The sequence below is a fragment of the Aythya ferina genome, assembly GCF_964211825.1.
Source record: "Aythya ferina genome assembly, chromosome: 1".
Taxonomy (NCBI): Eukaryota; Metazoa; Chordata; class Aves; order Anseriformes; family Anatidae; genus Aythya; species Aythya ferina.
In genome coordinates this window covers 92,646,484-92,671,663 of record NC_140296.1, presented here as the reverse complement: position 1 = coordinate 92,671,663, position 25,180 = coordinate 92,646,484, and the positions used below count along the sequence as shown (strand labels likewise).

The following is a 25,180-nucleotide window of genomic DNA, read 5'->3' as shown; positions in this document are numbered from 1 at the left end:
TTGCAAGATATCATGAAGATGTTTTCCTGGATGGAATTCGGCAAGCTCCTTCTCTCATACACATCCCTGACTCCCTTTAACATGAGATACAGGATCTGTTTTGCCTGTTGTGCTGTTCCTCAGTAGCTAATCCAGGCAGTGAGTGGTCTTCAGCCATCAGCGTGTGGGTGTGATGGGCCTGAGGGACAGCAGCAACGTTGTGGTTCTGCTAGGAGCATCTTTCCTAACAGGAGGACTCCTTACTGCTGCCTCAAGGGGAAAGATGTGGATGTGGGGTCTTGATACCACTTCCTCTTATTCAGGTTTTGTGTTGGAGGATCCCCTGGGCTTCACCATAGCATTGTTTTTGTGTGTTTTTATTATTAATTAATTAATTAATAATTTTAATAATTAAATCAATTAATAATTAATTATTTAAGAACAAAATGAAAATTAAACCTGAATTTTAGAATAGCAAAAGGCAGTGGAGTTTCTTCAATGCAACAGGGACAGTATAGAGTGACAAGAAACTTCGGAGGTTTCTGCTCACAATTTAACAAATCGTTGTATTGATGGTGGCGTAAATGAACAGATTCGTGTATGTAAATATCTGTTTTTAAAGTTTGTTGATTGTTGAAGGTATTGAAATAAGTCAGGATAGTAATACAGGACTTGCCAGAAGTGTCTTCTGTATTTCCAGCTGGATGTTTCTGAGCAGTAGTAATCACATCTCATCCAAAAAAGCAGCACAAAAAGGCATAGAAATACAGTCCTGGTATTCGAATAAAATAGTGCACTTCTTTTTACTTTGCTGCAGGTAGGAAGTATGGACTGAGCAGGCTGTGGTGACTTTGGCTGACTTTTAAGTGCCCAGTGCTGCTTATTTTGTAGCTTGGTTTTCAGTGGTTTCTAATTTTGCCGCATTTGAGCTCTTTGAGTTGAAATTTCCCACCTTCCTTATTTGCAACAGTAAATTTTCTGTGAAACCTTTGAGTAATTTCAGGCATCAACAGCTATTTCCTGCCTTCAGAAGAGCATGTTTTGAAAGAGAACCAGTTCAGGCGTATTGCGAAGGACAAATCCTGCTCTAATTGCAGCAAGCAGGGAAATCCTGCTGGGCCCACTGGGAGCTGAGGCGGGCTCTGTGTGCCTATTGATGGCTGCAGAATTAGGCCAAGATGCCTAGAAACTTCGAGGAGTCTGTGACATTTCTCCAAATACCAGATGAGTATATTACTGGTAATGAAATGCAAATGAATGAAGCATTTTAATCAAAAACCTAGAGGTAGTATTTACCTGAGGATATTCACTGTAAGGATAGGAGTTCTAGTTACATTTTATTTTTTTTTTACTGATTCAGACACATTCTTAAGCATGTGCTCCTATCCTAAGCATGGGGAGGAGGAGGCTTGCTTCTCTTCAAGATTAATCATAATTTTTGGAAAATGATAACAACTAAATCTCTCCAGAATTCCTCGTAGAATCCACAAGGAAGCAGATTAAACCATCAACATAACGTCTCCACTGTTGAATCCATTAGCAGAAATTTTGGTGAGTTAAGCAGCAAGAGCTCCCCTGGTGTCTTTATCAAATAAAAAGGTCACCCTAGATCAGTTCATCGAACAAGGGGCTGCTGTGGGCTTTGTGCTGCAATCACCCAGCGAGGGAAATCCACCTCTTGAATAGGCATCTGTTCAGGCCAGTCATGTGCTCCTGGCTCTGAATCGGCTCCAGTGTCATGGAGCTTGGGGTTTGCTTTCCGTGGGAAATCGCAGCACAGAAATAAACCACGGTCCTTTCTCAGGAGAAGCAGTTGGACTCTGGAATTTAATGTTGGGTGAAATTAAGACCAAAATATTGCGCATTACCTGCATTTTCTGTTTCAGGTTTGATCCCTAATTTTTCGTATCCTTTTTTTTTTAGTGGATTGGATTGAGAAAGTTGCTAAGCAGTTGTTCTGGGTAGTGATGGTTTATTAATATTCAATCGAAGTAGTTCTTGAAAACTGGTATTTAAATTCTCATGGGCATAGGATTCTAAATATATTTTAAGGGTGAGGTCACGGTAACTCTGGGAGGGGACATTGGAAAATGAGCTGGACCAGGTAAACCGGGACTGAAGGTGGTCAGAAATTGCTAATATATAGCAAAGGGATATAAAACAGTCCCCGTGCTTTAAGAATACAATCTCCTTCAAATGCATAATCTGTTTCTCGTGAAAGACATGTGGCCCAATATAGAAGTTTTAGGTCAACTGATTCAGTTGCAGATTAGCCTCAATATTCTGAAAGAGAAGGCTGTAGTTTCTTATGGCCTTTAATTCTTGACAAAGGATTATACCGGGCACCACACTACTGCTACAATGTGAAATGTTTGGGGGGGTTGCTAAATTAACCTTTGTAATAGAAAGTCTTCTTATGCGTGTCCAGTCAAAAGAAGAGAAAGCTTTGAGATGAGAGCAATTTAGAATGCCAGTGATTGGGATTTTCATCTAAAATTGTTTTTTTTTTTTCTTCTTCTTCTTCTTAACTGTTTCACAAATGAGTTTCAGAGATGTGTCCCATTCTGATTTAAGCATTGTGTGCAAGATATTTAAAATAGAAACCCCCAACAGATGGGCAGAAACAAGTGCAGGTGACGAGGGGGGAAAATAACATAATTAAAGGTAGACTGATTGTCATTTGTGAAGTATTGTTTGGAAAAGTGACTTTCATGGATGTAATTTTAAATCTCACAGTCGTATTGCGAGAGGGAAGTCTTTAATTTTAGGAAAAGGTGCATATGTTGATACATGTTTTTGGATGATGAGTGTGTGTTTTAGGTTATATCTCCCTCACTGTTCATGGCTGTACACATTCTTTATGGTTCCCTATAAATTTGTGCAGTATTTGCTGCCCTGATCTTAGCCCTCATGATGAGCTACTACAGATGTCCTACAAGAATGCTTTCCTGTGGTAATCTGGGTCAGAACAAGGCCATACAATAGTAGCTGTTGTAACAGAGGATTATGTGAATGTGAGTTTTGAACTGCTTTGTGGGGCAGACAGAAAACAGAGACAGACACCAGTGAATAATTTACCCTATACACGACACGTGGGATCCCGTGAAGGAAATCCTGTCCCAGTGGAAGTTAGTAACAGTCCAGCTTGGCCAGCTTTTGACCAACATGAGCAAGAGATTCCCAGCTGCATATCATTTGTATGTGGTGGGTGTGTGCATAATGCAAGCAAGTGCTGGTAACGTCTAATGCTTGGGCCCCTTACAAATTTAATAGGCTTGGGAGGTAGCTGATTCTCACTGGACTTAAGGGATAGTGTGAAGGATTTTATTTCTGTAGATCCCATTTAGTAAATATTGTCATGTTTGAAAGGTCTGAGCTCTTCCTTGTCCTTTTCCCTCAAATCCCAGTTTCCAAGACGTTGGCATGAGGAATGAGGTTGTTAGACCTCGTTAGGGTGCCATGGACTTGTTTCTTCTAAACAGATGTTCCTTTTGACAGAGTCTTTTGTGCTTTTGTTCTCAGGACTTGCCCCATCAGCAGGCAATGTGAATACACCACTGTTTTCATATCTGGGATATCTCAGTAGCTTCGAGAGCATTGTTTCATTCAGGTCCAGGACAAAATTTTAGACTGAAGAATTAATGTTTTAATTAAGATAGATGACACTTGAGAAAACCATAGTTTTGATACATTTGGTCTTTTTTTTTTTTTTTTTTTTTGTTACTGGTCATGGTTTATTTTTGTGTCCACTGCTTTCCCCCTGGGCTGGGGAATGCTGAGAGGAAAGTATTGGATTTGGATTTTGGGGGTCCCATGGCAGCATAGTGTTCATGTTCTTGATGTAAAAGCTTGCTCTCTGGCATTGCAAGTGTGTGACCGGAGAACAAAGAAGAACATTTAAGGAGAATGCTAAGTGGGGATGAAAGGAAAACAAGAAGTGATGGAGTTAGGAAGAGAGAGATCAGAAGACAATCCATCATTCATTGTCCAGGAGCTTGCAGACAAGGTGATTTTTTACAGCCTTTCAATGTTCCAGCTACAACCTGTGCTAATGATAATCAAAGCGCTGGGATTGTTTACCTGTGGAATATAAATGCTTCCTGAGTATGCACCAGTGTGGCAAAAAGGATTGCTGAAGCCCAGCACTGTGCGTGAATGCATCTTCCACCCTTCCATTTTTGACATGACTTAATTACAGAAACATTTTCAACATACAGCAAGATTGTTTTTTGACATCTTACTCATCATTTTTTTATGATTAGTTTAATTAAAAGTGTTGGTCTTTTAAGTGAAGCAAGCAAGCAAATAAATAAAGGGGAAAACAATTCTGAAAAGTTTAAATGCAGGTCAGGGCTCTCTCCACCCTCCTCACCCACTCATTACCCCATTAATCCTCCAGAAATCACTAAAGGAAAAAGACTTTCTCTAAATCATAAGTGGAGAGGACAAATTTGTGAATCATTATTACAGATCGTAATGAAAATCCAATTAACCAGAGATGTTTGGCAAGCAACAATCTCCTTATTACTGCACTTGAGTTTTTTAGATGTCAGCTAACTAAATGGCAACCTTTTGCTTGTTTTGCTTGCCAAAAAATGTAGTAAGCTTTTATCTGTACAGATTCCCTGTTTCAGTAAAATGCCTCTCCGCAGCAGTGAGAAATTGTGCACCAGGGATCTTGACTTCCAGCACAGGAGAGCTGACGTGTTAGGGTGTAGTATGCCTCAAATTGTGCATCGTGCAAGAAAAACTGGATGTAGCTAACTCTGAATCTGCAGTTCTCATGGGAGTCCAGTTTGTGTATGCCCACAGAAATGTGGAGTTTGGGGCTTTTAAATGAAGGTTGGTTGACAAAGGTCACTTTCAGGAATAAAGTGAGATGTTTGAAGTTTGTGTTGTAGTTTTTCCAGAACAGCTTTGCCTGAGAGCATGATTATTGTGGCTTGATCTTCTAAAGCGTTTTGGTAAGAGGACAGAGTTTTGGTGTTGAAGTTGCTGTGGTTGGAGGATGCTCTGCTCCAAGCCTGTGGAGTTACATTAGCTGTGGAGTATTCTGTTTTGTAACGGAGACACAAGCATCCTAAAATACTCTGAGAAGGCAATTAGAAAATGGCAGCAAGGCTTATCCCTGTCTGAAAATTTTCCTATTGTGAATGAAGAGTGTGTGTGCTTATAAATGAATTCCTGTGATCCCATCATACTACTTGTGTAGTGGGAGGAGGCTGCCACTCTCACCCAGAATTTGGCTTTCAGTAGTTATTGCAGTGTGCTGATCCTAATATCAGCCTCTCAGTACATACCCACTAATGCCTAATTGCTGTAATTTTTTAGCAGAATTAAACTTATACTGTCCACCAGACATGAGTATGAGAGGATTCAGTGAACTTTTCTTCCTTCTTCTTTCAGGTTATAAGACCCTTTTGAAAGGAATTTCAGGGAAGTTCAGCAGTGGAGAACTTGTTGCCATTATGGGTCCTTCGGGAGCTGGGAAGTCAACACTCATGAACATTCTGGCAGGATACAGGTCAGTAGCATGAAAATCCCAAGTAAGATAAGGATCAGCTAGCCTGGTGGATGCCTTGGAGACAACAGCAGAAGAAATCTTAGCCAGTGTTTGTGGAAAATAAGTATTTCACAGATTTTTAATTAGATTCTTATTGCTTATATTTTTTCTGTTTTTCCAGAAACTTGTGATTTTTCTGTTAACAAGGCAGGTTCAAGAATAAGAAGCAATTTAAAAAGTCTGGAACACCAGAAAGATTTCTCTTTTCTAGCTGTAAAACAAATCTGGCTCTAATGTTTGTGATATTTTAAAATCACATCTTATAAACATTTGAAAAAAAGCCCCTTTTTAATCAACACCTTCATAATACACCTTCAGGCAGGGCTGAAGTAGCTCAGCTGGGAGAGCGTTAGACTGAAGATCTAAAGGTCCCTGGTTCAATCCCGGGCTTCAGCAGTGTTTTGGGATTTTGGACCTGATGATCTTTTGAAGTCCCTTCCTACCCCTTCAATTCTGTGATTCTGTGATAATGTAGATGTCTTCTAGACCAAACTGCAACATGTGAAATGACTGTGGTTTATCAGCCTGAATCTTCTGGTTTATGGCTAACTATGAGGTGCTTCTGTGTTGTCATTAGGGCATAAGGAACAAGATAGACAAACCTAAATAAATTCACTTCAGTAGCTTCATATTTTTTCAGACATTCATGCAAGATAGCACACATTTTGTATTGGATTGAAATTGTCAACAAAATCACATGAAGCCTCTTAAGAAAGAGAAAATAATTATGAAATAAATTCATTTCTATCCACTGTATCAGTTTTATTCCATACTAGGCAATAATTATCACCTAGGAGTTCCACATAATGAGGACTGTGACAGCTCAAATGAAGGCAAGATTCACCCCTGGTTGTTTTCTTGGCTCATTTCAGAGAGACAGGAATGAAGGGAGAGATTCTCATCAATGGACAGCCTCGTGACCTGCGCTCTTTTCGCAAAGTCTCCTGCTACATCATGCAAGATGACATGCTCCTTCCTCATCTGACTGTCCAAGAAGCTATGATGGTGATCTTTGTTTCTGGCTGTAATTTATTTGAGCAGGAGAAAATGGAAAATCTCCAATTGTTCATTGCACACATGTTCTAAGTAATGCCACTAGCTGTTAGGTCTATTTGATCCTACTCAGTGGAAGTGCTTAGACTTTGATGTTGCCTTGAATTCCATTTCAGGCTTATTCTTCTGTGGGTTGTCTGAGCTTCTGTTTCATTGCCTTCAATTTGTGACTGGTATTATGATTTAGAAGAAGGCTGTACTAAGTAGACCTCCCAGAGAATGAAGCCTGCAATTCAATGCAGAATGAGTCTTTGTAGGAAGCATCCTTTTTCTTGGGTGGTGGTTAAGTGTTCTCTTCCCTTTCTCTCCATCTTCCATGCTCTGACTGAAAAGTTGCTGTTTTGACGTTAAGCATGATTTCTGTGCTACTAAACTCTTACATGACTAGTCTGTAATAAAAACAGTACAAAATTCCTTCCAAAAAACAGTAAGAATAGAATAATCCCAAGATGTACAGGCAACATAAATTCTTTTTGTTGTTTATCATAGCATCAAGAGGTTTATTGATTGACCAATCAATCTAGAAGAGCCTGTTGCTTAGTTTGAGAAATAAGGCTAAGGTTACTCATACTGCATGCCATCATCAATCCACAAATTTCACTGTAGTCTTGTCTGTGCCTTATGTGGCTAATTTCCTGCAGAGGCACTTCGCGAGGAAGGTTTTCTCTTTTGTTTATTTGAACATTGTAGTCAGAATCCCATAGGACCACTTTTGTTAGAAGTAGGCCCAGATGGTACTTTCTGTCTAATCAATCAAGGCTCTGACAAAAATATTTATTTAACTTAATAATTACTTTTAATTACAACTTAAAATTAATTTGATAATTATTAACAAATAATCACTTTTTTTTTTCTGTACTCATTTGTTGACTTCCTAGAGAATGGCATTTTTTTCGGTTATCCTCATGATATGGAGGAAGCACAGATAAACTGTGATTCCAGCATTGCCTAGGAACTTAGTGGCTATGCAAAGACGTGGGTCTCCCATCTTCCTTTCAAGTTATTTAACTTGCAGAATGGCCTTTCTTTCTAATATGATTTTTGTCAGATGCTTGAGCGATACTTAAGGTTATACTGTTACCTAAAGCACAGGCATATATGATGCTTGTGATTTGAACATTATAGCTCAACTTAAACCTTCCCTTCAGGGTTGGAAGAGATCATTTCAATGGTACATTGGGATGTTTTGGCTGAGACTTCCACTCTAACTGGTTGCGATGCTTCAGGCCAGTTTAAAATCAAATTCCATTATGTTGCATTCCAGGTATCTGCTCATCTGAAACTTCAAGAGAAAGATGAAGGAAGAAGAGAAATGGTATGTACACTATCCGTCAAACTGAGGATTTTGGGGGTTGTCAAAGAGGTCTGTGAAGTGAGCTCTGTAAAGCTGACATTTTTTATCTAGCACTGAATTGCATTGGACTTGTAATGATAGAATAAATCATAACCTCAAAGTTGACAGGTATCATTATGAGTGAATGCATAGTACTGACTGTATGAAAGTTGCTTTCAGTGTGCCTGAAGCTGACACTGAGAAGATAATTGCAAAAGATCTAGTGACATGAATTCACGGGTTTTGTAGGATGTCTTTTATTGTCCCTTAACACTTAGATTCTCTTACATGTAGGTCAGAGGGCTCAGGCATTCTTGTGTGTGGTGACATAAATCAGACATGTCTGGCAATAGTGATTGTAGGCCAGCTGCAAAGTTCACCTTTCCAAGGTTTAGTGAAAAATTCAGTAGTTCTTGCAACTGCTGCAGAAATTTCTGTGCTCATGTTTGAAATCTTTGATCATTTTGGCTGTGCTGGTCAGCGGTGAGACATTGTTCAACTGGGCAGGCTAATGAAATTGCAGTTAAGATACAGGCTAATGTATTTTGAATCTGTTCTAAGTGACCAAGGTTTGGACAAGTAAGAAACCAGGCTAAAACATGCATGCATCTTTTCAATAACACTGGGGATGAGTTGCACAATTTATTCTTGCCCATTTGCTGTATTGTCTAGCTGTGTCTAACATATGACTTTCCAGAGTGGGAGAGAAGCCAAGGTGGTGGTTTTTGGCTGTGGAGGCTTATAACTTAGCTGGATGTGCACTAAGTGTGCTCCTCTCAGCCACCTGACTGCCATGATTCCTCCCCATCGTTTGAACTTACACAGTGCTGTCTTTTTAAAGAAAATACCTTGGAGGTGTTCAGATAGACAAAAAGGCTTCTGACAGGTTAGCTTGTGCATGAGTTGGCTTTCTCAGCTGAATTTGGTTACCTCAGTTATACTTACAAGGGTAGGAAATGTAACCTTTCTCCACATTTATTCTGCACTTCAAAAATCTAGGCTTGTGTATACCTAGGGCTACTCCACGCTCAGGTGTCTGTCTGTGCTTGGGTGGAGTTAGCAGGAAATGCTGAAGCATATGGGAGGAACGGTTCAGTGCCACAAAGTGTGTTTCAAAACAATATATAGCTACCAATTTTACGCCTGCAGCTTAAAATCAAAAATCATGGCACTGATGAATGTAGAGATGATTTGCATTGCTGAGAGATTCGTTAAAATTGAAACTGTAGCTCAGAGGGTGTTTGGAAGTGTTTTTGCTGGCTTCAAACTATGTTTCAATCCAGTGTAAGACAACACCAACAAGGAGATGGTAATTATTCTCTTGTAGACTGCCTCCTCAAGGCATAAGCCTCAGTAATTTGAGTTATGCTGAGTGCTAGTGGGGATTATGCAATAACAAGGCCCATGGCTAAAACTGAGACTTAGCTTCCAAGAAAGCTGGCTGCTCCTTCTACCTTCATTATGGACTTGTATGTTACTCTGTACAGGTTTTTTTTCCTGTAAAGATCAAGTTTGGGGTTTTCCATGGCTTTTCAGAGTACTCTTTTTTTTTTTTGCAAAGATAAAGAAGGATCAGTTTTTCATTATGGTGCATTTTGTGCTCCCAAAGTCATACATTGAGGAGACCCTCCTTGGGCAAATTTGGAAATGGTGCAGGTGACTGGAAGAAGCCACCTTACAGAACTAGAATAGTTCTGTAGAATAGAATCAGAGAGTCATAGAACTGTTTGGGTTGGAAGGGACCTTAAAGATCAACACCCTACCATGGGGCAGGGACACCTCACACTAGACCAGGTTGTTCAAAGTGCCGTCCAACCTGGCCTTGAACACCTCCAGGGATGGGGCATCCACAGCTTCTCCTGGCAAAAGATAAAAGTCTGCGGAAGGAAGTAGGAGATGAGCATATCTGATTGAGGCCTGACCTTGACTTGTTGGACTTGAGTATTTCAGAGGAGTACCTTATTCTAGTAAAAGATGCCTCTGGCCATAGCTGGCATTTCTAAGCAGAAGTTTATTAAGGAAAGGGTGAAGCCACTTCTAACCTGTCTGGAGAAAAGTGTATCCATTGCCTGCAACATGAAAATTATGGCAACTTCAAGGGTAGGGCAGCCATTTCCATAACTTCCTTTTGTCCTTACTTATTTCCTAATTGGAACGTTATAAATCTCTTCAATCTCAGAGAATATGTGGAAATCGGGAAGAACTGCAGAGAGGGAAGCGTACATGAATCAGCATATGTTTGATAGGTTTGGATTGCTTTGAATCAGCACTTTTTTTTGTAATAAGCTAAAGACACTTTTTTAATTGGAAAAAATGTCTATGTTTAGAAACAGCTGTTACTTTTTTTGTCCTTTGAAAGTCTTAATTCATTTGCACTTACTAAGTTAGGCTATGCAAGCTAATTCAGTTGTCATACTGTCAGTGTAACTACAAACAGCTCTTTGAGGAAAAGACTGTGTTGTATGCATTTATACAACAACTGTTAGAAGGGCATTTGTTTTAGTGTTACTGGCCTGTATTGGAATAAATCATTCATTTTATTGCTGTAAATTGTAAGGTAAATGTTTATTGTAGATAAATTTTATGAATTTATGCACTTGTGTTATCAGGATTACAGATGCTTGTTTAAAACAGGGACAAATGAAAAATGTCCAGTGAACTATACTTTATATTTCTAGTTGGTTTATCTTGTGCTGCCCATGTTCTGTTCACCCTGTCTAGAGTTGAAGAGAAGGAGGTAGTTGAGTTCTTCTCTCTGAGAATGAGGGTTGGTGAGTTTTGTTCTTTTTCCCTTCTTGTGACTAAGAGAGGTAGCTCCCAAAAATCAGGACAAGTGACTATGATTTTATTCTATCATTCTATTAGGAGGAAATTCTTCACTCAGAGGGTGGTGAGGCACTGGAACAGGTTGTCCAGAGAAGCTGTGGATGCCCCATCCCTGGAGGTGTTCAAGGCCAGGCTGGATGGGGCTTTGGGCAACCTGATCTGGTAGGAGGTGTCCCTGCCCATGGCAGGGGGGTTGGAACTAGACAATCTTTAAGGTCCCTTCCAACCCGAGCCATTCTGCGATTCATTCTATGATTCTAAGTGGCTGGTCTGACCAGTCTTTACGATGTTAATGGCCCTGTCTGGAAAACTGCCTCCACCCAAACATTACTTCAAAAAATAACATACTCCTTCTCCTATGCTTTGATGAAGTGTTACATATCTGTGCTTCCTTTCTGCCCTTTAAGCGGTTATTTTATTAATTGCATGAGAAATACAGCAATGTAGCTTGGATTCAGCCATTTTTATGTTTGTGTTGTACTGATGCCATAGAGCTGTTCTGCTCATACAGGGCTACAAGGTCAGATCTACAATCACTGAAACAGAAAAACTCAATAGCAGCTGGGATTGTTCTTTTGTTCCAAAGACCCTGGGACAAACTGTGCCATTCCTGAGGCTGTGCCTTGAGGAAATCCCAAACATCTGAGAGTATGCGTGACAGCTGAATTGGCTCTGAGGAGAATGAAAGTGCTTATAATCAATGGCCACACTTTAAAGAGTAGACTTTGAAGAACAGATATGAGAAGAGGTCATGACTCTATAGAAACTACTGATTTGTGTTATAGTTTTCCATTCCCTTGTAAATACAGACTAGAAGTTCTAATGAGAGAAACTTGTTGGTCTTGCTGTATAATGAGTTCACATACTGCAAAGGGTTTTTTTGATATCTGTGCTGTATCCAAGAGATACTATAAAAGAACTGATTTCCACTCCATTTTCACAGGGAAGACTTGCTACTGAGATGGATCATGTAGGAGAGACAAGTAGAATTCTGGTCAAAATGTTAAGTGCTAGGCAGTTAAGCCCCACTGAATCTAATAAATGTTTAAGACCCACCTTTCCTGCATTATATAGAAATAGGCTTAGGTATGTATACAGAAATAGTCAAGAGCTAGTTTACATTCATCATGAAAATCAGTGATACATTAAAGAGGCTCTTCTTTTCTGCTAACAAATGAAATGACACACATTTTTGTGTTTCCTCTAGGTAAAGGAAATATTGACAGCCCTCGGTTTGCTAACGTGCGCCAATACGAGGACTGGAAGTCTTTCTGGAGGCCAGAGAAAGCGTCTTGCCATTGCTTTGGAGCTGGTGAACAATCCTCCTGTCATGTTTTTTGATGAACCAACCAGGTATTTCAAGGCCAAAAAATAAAGACTGAACAATACTGCTTTATGTGGTAGAATAGTGCTGCAGAAAGGTTATTTACCTCTAAGTCCTTGGAAAAGGCTCATTTTGTATTGCCTGCAAGTACTGAGGAAGGCCCAAAGAAATCCTGTGGTTTGGGTACTTAGTGTCTGTCTCACTGCTGTAATCAACAGACCATGGGACTATAAATAGTATTTAAGGGAGACATGTACTGAAACAAGAAGAGAAAGAGAGAACTAATTGTTTTCAAATTGTGGCACGTGAAATTTCTCTTTCAAGCAAAGATAGCTTGAATATAAGCATTTTGAAGACTGACTTTTAGTAATCAATATATCATATTTAGGATCAAATTCAGTGATCAGTTTAGGAGGAGGCTGGGAGAGTTATGAATATGTATCTGTTCATTAAAGTTGGGCACATTTAAATCTGTAGTCCTAAAATGTAGAAATCCCTTAAGGCAGCTTTGAGAATACTCCTATTTTTCATTTTTGGGCATACTTCCAACTTAATTAAAAGACTGGTGGAGAAATACAAGCATAACGTTGGCATATGATAAAATAAAACTGCTACAGAGAGAATTTATGAAAAGATAATAGTGAGAAACTGAAGTATTGAATACATATGCTAGTTCTAAGTGGTATGTACGGACCCATGGATAACAAACTTCTTTCTTTTCATTCAGCGGCTTGGATAGTGCATCATGTTTTCAGGTTGTCTCTCTGATGAAGGCTTTAGCTCAGGGTGGCCGGTCCATCATCTGCACGATTCACCAGCCCAGTGCTAAACTGTTTGAGTTGTTTGATCAGGTATTATTCTCAAAATTATTTTCAAACTCTTTCACTTTATGCACGGTAAATTAATTAAATTAATTGGAGAAATATATACTTTTTGATTATGGCTTTTCTTCTGCCTGTTTCCATTATTTAAATGCAATGTTTTTAAAGAATCTGGCTGATGTGTTTGTGAAATCATAATTATCACACTTGCAATTTTTATACCTTCACCTACTGCTGTTTCTGGGCACAGGGCTGTTGGTAAAGTAAATGAGAGATAATTTGAGAGCGAGAGGACTTTAGTACAAATGTCTGCAATGTTGCTAGTACATGTTCTCATCCTAGCTACACAGGTGCAAATTCAGAAGAGATTATTCATGTGAAATAATAACTGAAGTCAGTTGGAGATGTTTTCTCCCACCTGATGTAGTGTGGACCATGAATGTTAAGGTTAGATTTAAATTTACGTTAATCTTGTTAGGAGACCTAGATTAGAGCTGTGAGAGATAAGAGAAAACCTACTATACCATAGGTGAACAAACTTGCAGATTATGAGTCTGGCAAGGGAGCTTATTTAAAGTCAATAGCATAGCTAAAAGTTAGAATAATCAAGCTATTTCCTATTGCTGTGCTGTTCCACCTCTCCTTCCATTCCTACATTCACCAGCTTTGTCTCCCAGCCAAAAATATCCATAATGTATGGAAATTAGATGGCTTGTTTATAGAGTTTCTTGCCTATTTTCAGCATGTGTCTAAGGCTTGAATTAGTCTGTTTCTAAGTTAATGCTCTTTCAGTCCTAGAGGGAATGTTTGCAGAATTCAAATCTCAAGCATTTCATTTTCCATTAGTTGTAATTACGTGCAAAAGTAATACCAAGTGATGACAAATGCTCCCAAGGTGTTTTTCGCACAGGGCCAACAGGCTTTCATTAGGTTCATGGATTGCTGTCATACAGATAGCATGTTCAGATATTATGATACGATTTCATGTTTTCCATGTTTCTTTATCTTTTTTTTTCTTTGCCTTGTGTTTCAGCTCTATGTTTTAAGTCAAGGTCAATGCATTTACCGTGGCAAAGTATTAAATCTAGTCCCATACCTGAGAGATTTGGGGTTGAATTGCCCAACCTACCACAATCCAGCAGATTTTGGTAAGGAAAATCTGAATAATTTGTTCTATTTGTTTTGCATTTGATAAGTACCTTGGTAATGGGAACCATGATGTGCTTTACACTTTTGTACATACATATACGTCTGTGTACATACATGTACCAAAATTTGAAATAGAATTAATCAGATTTTTTCTAAGCAATTTGAGTGCCATCTAGTGGTAGAATTTAGTGAATATTTTTCTCTTACGGAAGTCTAGGTCCATGAAATAAAACATATTGTTTTGTTTCATAGGGATGAATCTTAGTGGTTTTTCAGAGTGAGTCCAGTATTTGTGCTTTTTGAGTTTTGTTTGTTTGTTTGTTTGTTTTATGAACAACAGCTGATAAAATTGAGATTCTTTTTCATTGTTCTTTCTTAATTCCAAAGACACAGTAAAGACCATAAAATGGACCTTTGTCACTTTTGACTACCAATACTGCTGTATTCACTGTCTTTCCTCTAAAACGGTTCATTTAACTACCAGGATGAAGAGAACTCACTGAAGAGTTTTGGAAAAATATGTTTTAATTATATGTATATACATATAAAATTGCATGTGGATTAGAGCCTGTTTTCAACAAAATTCACGTTTCTGTCAATGCTACAGAATCGAAGGAACCTAATAATGAAGCCTATAACTAATCAGTAGGATAAACCAGTAACTCGCCTTTTGATTTGTGTAGTTATGGAAGTTGCATCAGGTGAATATGGAGACCAGAACAGCCGGCTGGTAAGGGCAGTACGGGAGAGGATATGTGACACAGACTACAAGAGAGATGGTGGCGGTGAGAATGAGTTGAATCCCTTCCTCTGGCACCGGCCCTCTGAAGAGGTATTGTGTATATCACGAGTAACGGGTATGGCTTGAGGTTGGAGAGGGAGGAAGAGAATTTAAAATCCTGTCAGTGGAGGAGGTTTCTGGGCTCATTCAGCTGATGAGAATGGGTTTTTGTGAAAGAAAACTAAGCAAAATACTGCAAAGAAAGAAGTTTATTCTTTCTTGTGTTTCCGCAGGATTCCTCATCCACAGAAGGCTGCCACAGCTTCTCCGCCAGCTGCCTAACCCAGTTCTGTATCCTCTTCAAAAGAACTTTTCTCACCATCATGAGGGATTCAGTAAGACTGCTTTTGTAATATTTTTGTAGCCTAAAGATCTATTCAGTTGATTCTGAGGCAGTATAATACACCTTCAAGGCATATAATACACCTGTCCACAGACCATGCATGAAGATTGACACAGAACTTCAAAGTAAAGAGACTGATCTTTCAGCCTTGCTATTAATTGTACCACCTTAATTGTGAATCACTTTTTTCCTCAGTGGAACTGAGAAGCATCTGGGCTAAAACCCTAAAGCTTAAATCCTCTCTGTACTGGCAAGTCCCTCATACAATCATTTTTCCTAGTAAAAAGTGAGTGTGAAGTTGTACTGGTATGTCACAAAATTAGTCTCTTCAGAGAATACAGGATGGCAGATATGCAGTTTCAGTGTAATGTAAAGTTAATGCTTAAAGTCTTTCTCTTTCCTGGTGAAACAGAAAATGGATAAATAAAAATTTTGTTTCTCTGAAAGGGAAATATTTCAGTTTTCATACCTTTAAAATCAAAATGGAGCAACTATTATTAAAAAAAAAAAGTCATCTCCAAGGGAAAAAAAGTATATATTCTCCACCTTTTTCCTAAAAATAAATACCCCCCTTCAAAATCCCCAAACCTGCAGTTTTCATGCAAGTTCATTAAATGTTTTGGGTGGCTAGTCTACATTAACAAAATGCAATGGGCCTTTCTTTGTTCCACTCAGGGAAGTTTTTCTTATTTTTGAAGTTTTTCTTGTTTGTGAATTCAAGAGATGGGAGTACTTACACTGTCTGAATGTTACTGCTTTGAAAGATCCTCCAGATAGGGTTATTTCTTCATTAACAAGCATGAATTAAAGAGATGAGCTTCCTCAAACAGACCTTACATGCACACTTGTCCAAGGGACTCATGAGTATTCAGTATCGTTGGCCCAGTGCTTTTCTAGTTGCCAAATTTGCACTTTAATAAACCCAAAGAGGGTTTGTTTGCTGCTTTCCTGTGGTTTGGAAGGTTTTCGGTGCTTTACATGATGGGGGAGAAAAGGCAATATACGCATTAATATACGCATTAATGTGACATACCTGTCCTTAAGAAAGGGGTTTGAGACAATGAGGTGTTTTGGAACTCCAAAGTAGTTGAGCCACATGGAGCTCAGCATGAGTGAATTACCCTTGCATTAGGGTGAGTTTGGCTTTACCGAGCTCCAGATGCTGCAGCTACACTGCTCTTGCCCCTCACCTAGTGAGGTATCCCTTTAGGACACTACCATTTATATGTATCCCAGAGGTGTACAAATTCAGAACGTGGATCATACAAACCTCTCCTCATCTCCACCAGGGGAAACTCTAGCTTATTTTCAGATGCATAGGTGGAAGAATAATGTTGTTAAGATTTTTTTCATGCTCGGCTGTAAAGACTTGCAGTTGTTCTACAGTTAATCATCCTTTGTTTGTCCATACTTCTTGTAGGAGTATTGTATTGCAGAGAAGACACAAAAGGCTTATTTATGCCAGATTAAGTTAATTTGGTCTATGTATGCCCCAAATAACTCTTCTGCCTCCCTTGATGGTCTCTTCTGCTCAGAGACATTCATGTTTTTGTCAGAAAGAAAGTCTGCTTCCCCTGATGAATGAGGGCCAATGGCTCAATGACGTTGTCTGACACTAAGATTTCAGATTGCAGCATTTGCAGGTTGTGCTTTTGTTTACAGGAAGAACGTTTGTGCAGTAATAGCCTTGGGTCTGATTCACATTGGCAAGTTCATTGCCATAAGTTTCCCATAGCTGAGGACCAGTATGCTAGAAGAGAATTAACATTTCTATATATGTTCTTCTGGATATAAATTACTGTTTTTCTGCAAGCTGTGCTTCTGATTTTGGTGATATTGCCATTGTTTTTGAACATAGACTTTCTGATCAGAGATACTTCTGTTTCCTTGCTTGTAGGTCCTGACGCACTTGCGTATAACCTCACACATTGGAATTGGCCTGCTCATTGGCTTGCTCTACTTAGGCATTGGCAATGAAGCTAAGAAAGTCCTCAGCAATTCCGGCTTCCTCTTTTTTTCCATGTTGTTTCTTATGTTTGCTGCGCTCATGCCAACTGTCCTTACATGTGAGTACCAGTCATTAACAGTCATACTGTTAAATTAAAGGATGAGGAGGTTGCAGCAGGTTGAGAGGGAGTTGTATCTGTTACATGTAAAGTAACATTTGACTTGTGCTTCCACTTCTAAGACAGGTATCGGGGTAAATCTTGCACTTAACTAGCTGCTGTGTAGAAGTCAAAAGAGAGACTTCTCTCCACAGTTCTGCCAGTGTTTCTCAACCCTCACTGTCCAATGTTACAATCCTGGACTGGGATTTCCCCTTTTCCTAAGGAGCCAGTGGATCTCTGCTTTGTCAGGATCTTGTGGTTTAATCTTAGAGAAACTCTCTTAATTTCTCTAGGACTTCTAAATCATGACTCCTGCATGAAATCAGCACAATCTTGTGGTATCAGAAACAAACTCCTGCAGTATGGACTGCTCCCTACTTCTTAGGGGAGTGCTGTTACTTTGTATTCCCTGTTGGACGAAAATGAATAACCAAGTCCCTCGTGCTTTGAAAACATTTTTCCTTCAAAAGCCTCTTTGAGGAAAGTTCAGATCATTTGAGTAACCTCATGCATACTCTAAACAATGAGCAAGTCTCAGGGCTGACATCTTACATTTTGTGACAAATAATTGAAACTATTGCTGGTCTGTCAAAGGCCTTAGAGTTACAGTCTTACTGTGGGACTACAGCAGTTAAGGATTAGATATGGATTATGTTGTTATTTTATTATATTATTAGATATGTTATTATGTGCAAGAATATTACACATTGACAACCTAGCTTACAAAACTGTATTCTCTGTAGTTCCTCTTGAGATGGGAGTATTTCTGAGAGAGCATCTGAACTACTGGTACAGCCTGAAAGCCTACTATCTTGCCAAAACGATGGCGGATGTTCCTTTTCAGGTATATGCTCTATTTTTCAATAAAACAAGAATCATTTAAATTCATGGCAAGTCCACTTGCTGAGATCAGTAATAGTATTTTATCCATTTGAATGGCGGTGAAACTGTTCATATATATGTGCTGAATCTTCAGTTCCAAATCAGATGCACATGGATTACAGTATGCCCAGACCTGACCCAATACTTTTTGAATAAACACATTACTATCTGTGGTTTTGTGCAGAAGGGGAATCGTAAAGGACTGCAAGTGAATGGGATCTGCTTTCTAATACTGAAGTAGTACGATAAACATCCCAGTCTGTGGCAGATGCATTCATTCTCCTCAGCTGAATGCCATGCCTGTCATGTACCATGCAAAGCTTGAGAGCTCTGAGTTAACTGGAACTCACTACATTTTTATCTTATTGAGAGTGAGTGAATGTTTGGCTTTAATGGACTAACTACAAGTATCTCCTTGCAGATCATGTTTCCTGTAGCTTACTGCAGCATTGTCTACTGGATGACTTCGCAGCCATCTGATGCACTCCGATTTGTCCTCTTTGCAGCCTTGGGAACCATGACATCCCTGGTGGCACAGTCACTAGGTCTTCTCATAGGTGCAGCCTCTACATCCCTCCAGGTACTTAATGGTGTTTTGTGACCTCTCAGAAATCCTGCAGTCTCCTAGTACTGACTGTTTACCGTGACTGCTGCTTTGTCAACAAGACATTTATTAAGATATAACAGGCAAAATATTCTCTTGGTCTGGTAGAGCTATTTGATGCTTCTCGCAACCATCGACTTTAAGAGTGTGAACACCCACTGGATGCAAGGCTGTGAAATTCCTTCCTCATCTGAACGGGGCTGTGCTTGATTGAGTGAATTGTCACTTGCTATTTATCCCTGGCTGAGCAGGTCCTAAAAACTGCAGTACTGATGCATTTGCATGCATCTACAAAGTAGAGGTAGGCCATGAAGATCAGCAGCTCAGTATGGGGTCCTTCCATGTACATACAAGAAAGTTGCAGGAGCCAAGGTGGAAAAAGGATTGCCCAGAAACTAAACCTCTGCAGAGGGAGGGTAGGAAGCAGCTGTTGGTTTGACTGCTGCAGTGGAAGCTGGCCACCGTTCTGCTTCCTGGCAGGAAGGCTGGTGAAGTGATAATTCACAGCAGAACTGTTTTGTGGTGCCTGTGGTAATAGATGTTATTGACATTAATAGGCACTGATACTATAATTTTTCTGCAGTAGAAGTCTTGATTCCCTCTCTGTGCCACCCTCTGGAACTAAGCATAGCCCTGTGCTGTGACCCCTGTTTGTCTGCTCTACCCAGAGATACTCGTATGGCCTTTTGCCCTAGAGGAGATGTAGAGAAAAGAGGCTGGAGATGGGCCAAGATCTGTCTACCCCACCAAAGCCACCCAACTGGATATAATCCTCTTCATCAAATTTTAGTACCAGTTGAAGCTTCTGTGCATGTGGGGTTAATGAGAAGGGAACTTTGTGTGCCTGCAGCGGGGAGTGAGTGAGGAAGGATAATATTGAGGAAGATGGGTCTCACACACAGGGTATGCAAGGGAATGCCAGTGCCCATCTTGCTCAGTAAATTCTTGGTGGGTCCAAGTGTCTCAAAGGACAGATCCCAGCACAGCAGTGTGGTCAACTAGGAGCAAGGTTTAGGAAGAGAAGAGGGACCCCTTTTCCTCCATTGACCATCTAACCTCCCCCCTAAGAAACCTTGTCCAAAAAAATTAGTAATTTCTTGCTATTTGAAACTGTGATAATTTGGGGGAGTAGTGTTTTCAGAAGGACTCGAGTGGCATCACTCCCAACTGTCTAAGAGAGGAGATTTTCACTGACTTACTTGGTTTGGCACAGAACAGAGGATTTCCTAAGGAAAGTGCTTTTAAAAAAAATATTTTCTCAGTTGAGGTCAGATGAAAAAGCAAGTTTTTTGTTTGTTTGTTTGTTTTCTTTGTCTCTCTTGGCAATAGACTGTCTATTCCTTCTCTCCCCAGGTGGCCACTTTTGTGGGGCCAGTTACTGCCATCCCAGTGCTTCTGTTCTCTGGGTTTTTTGTCAGCTTTGATACCATCCCAACATACCTCCAGTGGATGTCCTACATTTCCTATGTCAGGTACTGCTAGGGGGGCCATTAACCTCCCATTTTGGAAATGCTGTTTGTTTTATTTTGTTTGCCTGTTTGGTTATTTTGGGTGCCAAGGAAACTATGTTCAGAGGATGTTTCTTTAAAGTATACATGAATATGATGTAAATGAATACCACATTATCTCAACTTCATTTTATTTGTGTATGATGTGAAATAAACTGGAACATTCAGTACAGATCATCAGCCACAAGTCTGTGTAAGTTCCATTAAATTAAATGGAATTACACAGCATTCAAATCTCCTTGGATTTTGGAGCAGTGGATTTGTGAAATAATAGGAACAGTATGCCCAAATGAGAAATTGATGCCAGTGCCTCATTTTGGAAGAAAATGTTGTATAAATCACTGCAGTATCCTAGATGGACTTGTTAGATGAAGATTTGATTTCTTTAAATTTTGCAGTAGTACTGCCATGAGAAGCTTGGGGTTTTTGTTATCTCTAATCTGAACTGTTGGCATTGGAAGCACAGGCACCTTATATGCTATCTATGTCAGTCACACTCCTTGTCTGAGATAGTAGTCTCAAGATGTGGTGACTGCCATCAGGAAGCCTCTGGAGGCTAGCATGGTGGGCTAGTTTAGTCAAGAACCCTGAATGTTTGTGGTTGAAATTAGATAAGATGAATTCCTGTGGTGATGGTGGATGTTTTTTTTTTTTTGGAATGAAATTAAATGATTAGGAAGTGTATGTTGCCCAAGGAGCTAAAATGGCTCCTTGTAAACAGTTCTTGGACTATCATTTTGTATATGGCTCATGTACTTGCAGAACCACTTTAGTATGAGGAAATAGGTTCCTAGGTGGTTCCTCCTTTGCCCACCCCCCTTTTCCCCATCCTGCCTGAGCTGCACTATTACTAAGAAAACCCAAGCTAAAATATCTTCTTGTTTGACAAGTGAGGTCTTATACAGAGACCAAACAATGATTGAGAGACTACAGCCCCCCCAAATTAGTCGCTAGAATTCAAGCTGAGGCCTTTAGCCATTGTCTAGCCTGTGTGGGGTCTCTTGGAGCTGGAGGGAGCTATCATAAGTGTGGGAACCATGATACTGTATCTGCTAGCAAAGTCAGATCCTAAGCACACCCAGTCCTAGGGGAGACGTGGGAACTGTGCAGTATTAATTAGTGAAACTACAGTGAACAGAAGGTAAGAGAAGAGACATTCTAGATAGATGCCGGTTTTAATATATTCAGACTTCAAACCGTAATTGTATCCCCCTTGCTTAGCTTTAAAAATGGAATTAATAATGTCACTTTTAAAAGCGGAGTTTCTGAGTGTGAGCTGAAATTAGTCTGCTTTGTATTTTAACATTTTACTTCTGAGAAATTGCACTATACGCTAACTGGAAGCAGTTCAAGGCAAAACTTCTATCGTTGTTCAATCTCATGTAAAATGCCAGTGGCATGTCATCTGCTTGATTGTAATAGGGATAGAATTTACCTTGAGGCATGTCAGAACAATACTGAACCTCTCAGTGTTTCCAGCCAAGCTCTCATAGAGAGTGTATTGCTGATGGACTACTTCTAAACTGATTATCAACATTTTGCTTTATAACCCATCCTTCTTCTTTCCAGATATGGCTTCGAAGGAGTAATTCTCTCCATCTATGGACTGGATCGAGAAGACCTGCATTGTGACAAAGACGACACTTGCCATTTTCAAAAATCAGAGGCCATTCTGAGAGAACTGGATGTAGAAAATGCCAAACTTTACCTGGACTTCATTGTTCTTGGAATTTTCTTCATCTCTCTGCGCCTAATTGCCTATTTTGTTCTCAGATACAAAATCCGAGCAGAGAGGTAAAGGAAAAACAGCTAAAATGATAGAGTAGGAAGATCTTTAGACATGCAATAGAGGGCTCTTGACATTGTCTCACTGTGGCAGGCCCGTCTCCAGTGCCCAGCTAGATGCTGTTATGACCTAGCCCATAGAGAACCACATTGGGATAGAGGACATATAGTGTTAAGCCAATCAGTCCAGCTGGGTTGGGTCATGTTTTTATTACACTTTCTAGCTTTAACTAGGAAGAAGAAATAGAAGGGAATTTTACAACACAGAATATCGATACTGAGACAGTGTAACTGTTATAAAAAAAAAAAAATGGTTGTAGGAAATTTCCTTATGAAAACCAATCATACGACAAGGTAATACTAGTCCTGGTAGCCAGAATTGTATAATGTCATTGTAAGTGACAAGGTAATGAGATGCAAAATGGAGAATGCAAAGAAAATAGGATTCTCTCATCTTTTTAAATTCAGAGTTTCATCTTTGCAGTTTTATATGTATTATTTTGCAGTTATTTTCCACAGAACTACCCCTTCTGGCCAAAAGTCTGTAAATGTAATAATTAATAAGGAAAAGATATCTCTTTAACATGGATACTTTTTAAAAACAAAAAAAATATATAATTATTCAAGTCATTATTTTTGTTTGTGTCTAAATGTAGAATTTTGGTGCTTTACTTGTCGAGCTGGTCTCATATCTGAAAATCTTAATGTTAGGAGGAAAAGGCAGATTCGGAGTCTGCACTGAACCTGTATGTGGAAGCAACAATAGATAGCACAGACATATTCAAGCTACTGCTGAATGATTGAAAATATGTTATTTGCAGTGTCCTTTAAATCCTAAATGTTTGTTGTATTTGAAAATACTGACTCTGCTCATTATCTGTTTGATCTACCTCTTGTGAATGAAAAGATCAAAGCACTCCAATGCTCTTTTTTTCTTAAATTATGAAAGCAGAATCCATCCCTAAAGCCTGAGCAAGGTCTATCCACAGCTCAAAGCTTGGGGCATTGTGTTAAACCACTGGTGACTGCCTCCTGCAGCAGCATTTAAAATACCTGTAACCCACTACGTGTAGGAGTCTCCTCAAAATATGCAAAGGGCCTTGTAATATTGCAGGGTTAATTATACCAAGCAGTTCTGTTCTCATCCCAATGTCTACATGCGTGACATGGGAATTAACACCGGTGAAACCATTGCAAGAGGCATGCATTTGTTCTGCATATCTCACCTTTGTAAACTTGGCAGGGGGAGTTTTGACTCCAAGTTGATGTGAATTTTGTCACTGATTTTCCCGGGTTTGGATTGGCAACCCAGAGTGACAGCATGGGACCAATGCCTATGTTGGACATCCTGGTAAACATCTGTGTGAATTCCACTACCTTCTGCAGTTACCGTGTGTTTTACCTTAGTGTCACAGACATCCAAACCAATAGTACGCATTCTATAAATGCATTATTCCTATCGGGACACTGAGGTCTTGTAGATTGGAAGCAGCTCAGTGACAGCAAAGCACTCAGGAGCTCAGCAACTCATGACAGACTAGTTGAAGAGAGAGACCTTGTGCATCTGCTGGCCACCGACAGTCACAGCTCACAGTCTGGCTTTGAGGACTCCATGACCACATCTAAATTAGCAAACTAAATAGTTCCAGGGCCTGGTCTCTGTTCTTTAGGCTAGATTTCACAGTCTGCCTTTGTCTGTCCCGTTAATCCTCAGACAGCTGGGGCTACCAGGAACAATCTCTGCACTGTACTAACTTTTAAACAGTGCCCAAACACTGTCTGGAAAAGCTCAGGTTGTGCTGAGCCACAGCTCTACCACTTAGCAGTGAAGGCAATTGTTTTCCTGGTCCGTGCCCAGGCTCTATTTTATTTGCTGGTACAGACACAGACCGTGCGTATCTATTAAGCTCAGAATGCTTGAATTAAGCCAGTCTTCTAGGCTGAAGTCAAGTCACTTGTATTAGGAAGGTCAGCTGAACTTTCCCTGGAAATTGGTCAATCTGCGAAAATAAGGTCAATCTTTACTGTAAAAAAAAAAAAAAAAAAAAAGGACAAGAAAAACCATCCTTGTCCAACCTCTCTGCATGTTTTTGTTGCTTTTTTTTTTTTTTTTTTTTTTTTTCCCCCCCCACAAAATATCTCTGAAGCCCGTAGAGCTTTTATACAGTTCTGCAGCTTTTCCAGGTATATTCACAATCAGGCATGGGCCTCCATGGCTGTCAGATAGGAGAAATTAAGAACTTTGACTATTCTAGGTAATAATCATAACTGTGAACAGTTTTTAAACAAGTCACAAATCCCTTGTTCCCCTGAAATCCCTTGGCACAATGTGCCTTGATTATTTTAAGACTCTCAGAATATTTGTGAATATTTCAGGTGGTTGCTGTTTGCAAACAGATACAGGACTATGTTTGCCAGATTATTCTTTTGTTGCACACTGCTGGTCCAGCTGCGAGCTAGCTGAGTATGAAAGTGTGCAACATCCACAGCATGAAATAAATTCAGGGTTTGATTTGCTTTTATCAACACCATTTACCAAATAGCACACTGAGGATCTCTTGAAACTTACCAAGTGAAATCACTTTGCTGATAAAACTGGTACTTCGCCACTCTCAGCTTAGACAAGGGTATTGCTGTCTCCTCCCAGCTAGACCAATTTAGCAGTAGGAGCTCTTTGGATCCTGTCTTGTTATCTGTGCCTGCTCCTGTGTTTGTAGGCTTATTTTACCTCTTTAGTCTGCAACATTCCTGTACTGTAAGTTTGTATTGCGTTACAGTAGCCAAAAGTCTGGTTCTCCATGGGTGTTTCTAAGAAAATGCATGCTTTGGACTATTTTTGATCACTCCTTTCTAATTAGATGTGCTTCTTCCCAGCCATCTGCTGGCAGAATTTAGCTCAAAGTTACTATTCTAAGGAACACTTTCAGACTGTAGTATCCCAGTAAAGAAATAAATTAATTCTCTTGAAGCCAGCACTAAACATAAATGAGATAATCATTTTTCCCCTCCTTAGTGCTAAAATTAACTGGTATCTCTTTTGCTGATACTGTGGGACAGAAGTATTTGAAGTCCATCCCAGTTATATTTTCGTATGCTGCAAAGTCTTTTAACAGAGGCTCAG

The 25,180-nt window shown here is 39.6% G+C and overlaps 1 protein-coding gene across 1 annotated transcript in view; it reads left to right on the top strand.

Moving 5' to 3' along the window:
- Nucleotides 1-22,976, top strand: part of ABCG1 (ATP binding cassette subfamily G member 1) — a 51,045-nt gene extending 28,069 nt beyond the window's left edge. Inside the window, exons 3-15 of the mRNA XM_084530810.1 lie at nt 5,386-5,503; nt 6,415-6,547; nt 7,860-7,910; nt 11,962-12,107; nt 12,806-12,929; nt 13,933-14,047; nt 14,732-14,880; nt 15,063-15,164; nt 17,070-17,238; nt 18,024-18,124; nt 18,584-18,742; nt 20,120-20,238; nt 21,844-22,976. Of these exons, the coding sequence (XP_084386936.1) occupies nt 5,386-5,503; nt 6,415-6,547; nt 7,860-7,910; nt 11,962-12,107; nt 12,806-12,929; nt 13,933-14,047; nt 14,732-14,880; nt 15,063-15,164; nt 17,070-17,238; nt 18,024-18,124; nt 18,584-18,742; nt 20,120-20,238; nt 21,844-22,072 (1,715 nt within the window). The 3' untranslated portion in view covers nt 22,073-22,976. The remainder of the gene's footprint in view (nt 1-5,385; nt 5,504-6,414; nt 6,548-7,859; nt 7,911-11,961; nt 12,108-12,805; nt 12,930-13,932; nt 14,048-14,731; nt 14,881-15,062; nt 15,165-17,069; nt 17,239-18,023; nt 18,125-18,583; nt 18,743-20,119; nt 20,239-21,843) is intronic.
- The last annotated feature ends 2,204 nt before the right edge of the window (nt 22,977-25,180 follow it).